The 6,240-nt window shown below is 36.8% G+C and overlaps 1 protein-coding gene across 3 annotated transcripts in view; it reads right to left on the minus strand.

Annotated features, from left to right (window-relative positions):
• Positions 1-6,240, minus strand: part of LOC110454956 (mucin-5AC-like) — a 15,172-nt gene that overhangs the window by 3,966 nt on the left and 4,966 nt on the right. Inside the window, exon 2 of one of the 3 annotated variants that reach the window (XM_021504789.1) lies at positions 3,030-5,617. In XM_021504789.1, coding sequence (XP_021360464.1) covers positions 3,030-5,617 — 2,588 coding nt within the window. Of the gene's footprint in view, positions 1-2,960; positions 5,618-6,240 lie in introns of all 3 variants that reach the window. The other 2 variants (XM_021504786.1, XM_021504790.1) reach the window with 2 other exon arrangements.

Below are 6,240 nucleotides of genomic sequence, written 5' to 3' on the forward strand. Positions count from 1 at the left end.
AACATCTCCAATACTACAGTCAATGCGAATTATTACCTCTGCAATACTACAGTCAATACATACGAATTATTACATCTCCAATACTACAGTCAACACGAATTATTACATCTCCAATACTACAGTCAATACGAATTATTACATCTCCAATGCTAAAGTCAATACGAATTATTACATCTCCAATACTACAGTCAATACGAATTATTACATCTCCAATACTACAGTCAATACGAATTATTACATCTCCAATACTACAGTCAATACGAATTATTACATCTCCAATACTACAGTCAATACGAATTATTACATCTCCAATACTACAGTCAATACGAATTATTACATCTCCAATACTACAGTCAATACGAATTATTACATCTCCAATACTACAGTCAATACGAATTATTACATCTCCAATACTACAGTCAATACGAATTATTACATCTCCAATACTACAGTCAATACGAATTATTACATCTCCAATACTACAGTCAATACGAATTATTACATCTCCAATACTACAGTCAATACGAATTATTACATCTCCAATACTACAGTCAATACGAATTATTACATCTCCAATACTACAGTCAATACGAATTATTACATCTCCAATACTACAGTCAATACGAATTATTACATCTCCAATACTACAGTCAATACGAATTATTACATCTCCAATACTACAGTCAATACGAATTATTACATCTCCAATACTACAGTCAATACGAATTATTACATCTCCAATACTACAGTCAATACGAATTATTACATCTCCAATACTACAGTCAATACGAATTATTACATCTCCAATACTACAGTCAATACGAATTATTACATCTCCAATACTACAGTCAATACGAATTATTACATCTCCAATACTACAGTCAATACGAATTATTACATCTCCAATACTACAGTCAATACGAATTATTACATCTCCAATACTACAGTCAATACGAATTATTACATCTCCAATACTACAGTCAATACGAATTATTACATCTCCAATACTACAGTCAATACGAATTATTACATCTCCAATACTACAGTCAATACGAATTATTACATCTCCAATACTACAGTCAATACGAATTATTACATCTCCAATACTACAGTCAATACGAATTATTACATCTCCAATACTACAGTCAATACGAATTATTACATCTCCAATACTACAGTCAATACGAATTATTACATCTCCAATACTACAGTCAATACGAATTATTACATCTCCAATACTACAGTCAATACGAATTATTACATCTCCAATACTACAGTCAATACGAATTATTACATCTCCAATACTACAGTCAATACGAATTATTACATCTCCAATACTACAGTCAATACGAATTATTACATCTCCAATACTACAGTCAATACGAATTATTACATCTCCAATACTACAGTCAATACGAATTATTACATCTCCAATACTACAGTCAATACGAATTATTACATCTCCAATACTACAGTCAATACGAATTATTACATCTCCAATACTACAGTCAATACGAATTATTACATCTCCAATACTACAGTCAATACGAATTATTACATCTCCAATACTACAGTCAATACGAATTATTACATCTCCAATACTACAGTCAATACGAATTATTACATCTCCAATACTACAGTCAATACGAATTATTACATCTCCAATACTACAGTCAATACGAATTATTACATCTCCAATACTACAGTCAATACGAATTATTACATCTCCAATACTACAGTCAATACGAATTATTACATCTCCAATACTACAGTCAATACGAATTATTACATCTCCAATACTACAGTCAATACGAATTATTACATCTCCAATACTACAGTCAATACGAATTATTACATCTCCAATACTACAGTCAATACGAATTATTACATCTCCAATACTACAGTCAATACGAATTATTGCATCTCCAATACTAAAGTCAATACGAATTATTTCATCTCCAATACTACAGTCAATACGAATTCTTACATCTCCAAATCTACAGTCAAAACGAATTATTATATTTACAATACTTAAGTCAATTCGAATTATTACATTTCTAAGACTACACTCAATACGAATTATTACATTTCCATTTCTAAAGTCAATGCGAATTATTATATCTCCAATACTAAAGTCAATTCTAATTATAACATCTCCAATACTTAAATCACGAATTATTGCACTGTTTAATACAATATCAATATAAAATCTGCACTTTCAATATAAAATTTTATATCGCCAATGCGATATTTTACACGATTCGTACGAAAGTTTGTTTACATGTCAATACTATTAATACATTGTATTATAGTTTAAACTATAATACGAAAGTCGTTTTTCAAACGACAATTAACTTAGTCCATCTGAAAGTCTACAGTGTCAATATGAAAGTCTCAACAATTAATATGACTGCAAGCTTACTTACTTTTTATATAGACTATCATCATTTATTGTTAGAGTCATTATCTTTACATTTTGGTCGATAGAGCAGGGATAAGCTGATGATGCAGAATGAACGGTAGGCTAAGGTCAGCATAGAGACTGTACAGTTAACTCTTTCACATCTAGGTAACTTGAGTAGACTCTGCATTACATTCATCTGGATGAGTCCATTATGGTCTACAATGGTGAAAGGGTTAAGATAGGCCAACAGGGACACGGGGAAATAGCACAGGGACTTGAATCGATACAGAGTATTTTTTTAAATAATATAAATTGTTGTATTTATTTGAATTTCTGTTAGCTTTGCATATATTAGGGGGAAATGGCTAATATTTTATCAAAACTGGGTACTCCTCTGTTTCTAAACATCGCTCCCGAGTCTATGTGCTTAAATGCTTAGTAAAAACTAAGTATCTGTACATGTCCCTGTGTATTTACATTGTAATACGTATTGCTAGTTACCAATGTTGATCTAAGAGGAATTCTAGCTTTGGCATCTACCAGCTTATCGCCATACCTTCTAAGCAAAACGAAAATAGCTCACGAAAAGAAAGCTGAAGTGGCTAAGCGATTTGGACGCTCTAACCTCTTGCGGTTAAGGACGGTTATGGTGACGGCGAACACGATGATGACGGGTACGCCGACTGTAACAGCAATTGCGATTGGCCAATAGGTGTCGTCATCCTCATCACCAATCTGGTGTCTGATCTGGACGATTGAGTCAGCAGAAGATTGCGGGTCTGTCGTGGTCCGGTCAGTGTTTTGAGAGGTATTTACAGATTGTGTAGATTTCTCCACTGTTGTCGTTCTATTGTCTTTGGGTTCTGTAACCGATGTCACTCTGCTTGTAACAAATCCTGTCGTAATGTTTATTTCACCCAGAGATACCTGTTCGTTTTTGCTGACCTGTTGTTCTGTTGATTCGCTGACATTTTGAACTGTTGTCTTGTGTCTTTCTGTGATGCCTCCTGTCGTTAACGAGTCGGTACCAGCTTTCATGCCGTTCGTTGAAGTACGTGGTGTCTTTGGCGTAGAAGGTAAGAAGCTGGTTGATGTAACATGAATGTCAGAAGACACCGATGTGATAGCCGTTGATGCGATTCTAGTTACAGTAGATGTGGAATCCGAATTAACAGTTTCACTCAGATTTGATGTTGGTGTGTTCTTAGTACTTCCTGTTATATTGACGGCTACCATTGTTGTTGGTTCACCAACCGTTCTATTAGCATTTTTCAGGGTTGTTGGTGTACTGGCCGTACTACCTAACGTCGTGGTGGCCTCTAATGTTATTTCTTCGCCTGTTCTATTAACAGCTTTCATTGTCGATGGTGTACTGCCCGTACTAACTGTCTTGTTGACAATCTCCAGTGTTGTTGGTTCAACTGTTCTTCTGGCTGTTTTCAGTGTTGATTGTGTACTGTCCTTACTTCCTGTCGTGTTGATGACCCCCAGTGGTTTTGGATCACCTGTTCTACCGGCAGTGTTAAGCGTTGTTGGTGTACTGCCCGTACTACCTGGCCTGTTGGAGGTTTTCAGTGTTGTTGGTGTACTGCCCGTACTACCTGTCCTGTTGACAATCTCTACTGTTGTTGGTTCACTTGGCCTGTTGGAGGTTTTCAGTGTTGTTGGTGTACTCTCCGTACTACCTGTCTTGTTGACAATCTCTACTGTTGTTGGTTCACCTGTCCTGTTGGAGGTTTTGAGTGTTGTTGGTGTTCTGCCCGTACTACCTGACTTGTTAACAATCTCTAGTGTTGTTGGTTCACCTGTTCTGTTCGAGGGTTTCAGTGTTGTTGGTGTACTGCCCGTCCTACCTGTCCTGTTGACAATCTCTACTGTTGTTTGTTCACCTGTCCTGTTGGAGGTTTTCAGGGTTGTTGGTGTACTGCCCGTACTAACTGTCCTGTTGACAATCTTTAGCGTTGTTAGTTCACCTGTTCTGTTCGAGGTTTTCAGTGTTGCTGGTGTACAGCCCGTACTACCTGTCCTGTTGACAATCTCTACTGTTGTTTGTTCACCTGTCCTGTTGGAGCTTTTCAGTGTTGTTGGTGTACTGCCCGTACTACCTGTCTTGTTGACAATCTTTAGTGTTGTTAGTTCACCTGTTCTGTTCGAGGTTTTCAGTGTTGTTGGTGTACTGCCCGTACTACCTGTCCTGTTGACAATCTCTAGTGTTGTTCGTTCACCTGTTGTTTTGGATGTGTTCATTGTCGGTGTACTGCTCGAACTACCTGTCGTGTTGGCGGCCTCCATTGTTGCTGGATCACTTGTTCTGTTGGCGGCCTCAATTGTTTTTGATACACTTTCCGTATTACTTGTTTTATTGACGGCCTCAAGACGCATTTTAAGTTCCGGTGTCGTTCCAATATTTGCTGTAAGGAAGCTGTTGTTTCCAATGTTTGCTTCCGAAAAGATACTTGAGGATCTATTCACGTCATGCATATCTATCGTGATGTCGGCCGTCGATTTGTGCACATAATTCACATCCGGTGAGGTACCAGGCAAAGATGCTTTCACTTCATGCATATCCGGCTTAGTGGTATGTTTGTGTACACTATTCATATCCGGTTTGGTAATAGGCATATATTTGTTCATATCTTTCACATCCAGTGTGTTAACAGGCGAAGATGTTTTCACTTCATTAATCTCCGGCTTGGCGGTAGATTTGTTCATGCCATTTACATCCGGTTTGGTTGGAGGCGTATATTTGTTCACACCATTCACATCCAGTGTGGTTGAAGAATTTGCGTCAATGCCAACCTTTTCTCTAACTTTTATTGGTGATACTGTCGTTTCTGTTGTTGATGCTGATGTTACTATGTTGACTGTACTTTTTGGGACAGCTTGGGACGTTTGAAGTGATGATGACGCTTCGGACGACGTCGACACTGAGGACGACGTTGTAGATAAAACAGACAGTGAAGTTAATGACGTTGACAGATGGGTATGTTTTATTTCTGACGTTGACACGATGTCCGTTTGATCAGAGTTTATGTCAGTGACAGTGCGGTAACCGACTGTAACTGGTCCACCAGAATGAGGGGTATTGCCAGAGACAGTTTTCTCGTGGTCGGTATCTGTTGACCACTTGTTTTCCGTAAAAGAGATCGCCTGTGAGTTGATGGGATCAAGTGTTGTTGATGTTACCGTGTCCTCACTGGTTTGGCAGGTCATCTAAAACATAAAGCACATTCCTATACATCTACCCAACCAGTGAACACTCCGTGGGCGTTGTCGATACATGTATACCTATGAACGATCGACCAGTACTTCAACGAGACAACATGGGCACAAACATACATCGTATCATTTCTTATCTTCGTATCTACTTGTAGGTTTAATACAAGTGTGAGGGGTTTTCGCCTCAGATAGCCATGTGCAGTTGGGGAAAATATTGAATATTGTAATAATTACAAGAATAAAAGATTGTTACAGAAGACAACCACTAGACCGACATGTTGACTTTTGTTGTAAAACAAAGGTAACTATCGATATACTACGTAATACAAATGTAAAGTAATATATATTGTCTTATCATAATAAACTCTCCCTTATATCTAATTTCAATAACTTATCCTAATATCTAACTACAATACTTATTTCCTAACATCTAACTACTATAAATGTTTAATTATAATATACATCTCCTTGTATCTTATTACAATAAACATATCCTAATATCTAAACATGTACCAATAAACATATCCTAATATCTTATACATGTAACAATGTACCAATAAACATATCCTAATATCTAATACATGTAACAATGTACCAATAAACATATCCTAATATCT

Source organism: Mizuhopecten yessoensis, unplaced genomic scaffold (assembly GCF_002113885.1).
Source record: "Mizuhopecten yessoensis strain PY_sf001 unplaced genomic scaffold, ASM211388v2 scaffold8123, whole genome shotgun sequence".
NCBI classification, from domain to species: Eukaryota; Metazoa; Mollusca; class Bivalvia; order Pectinida; family Pectinidae; genus Mizuhopecten; species Mizuhopecten yessoensis.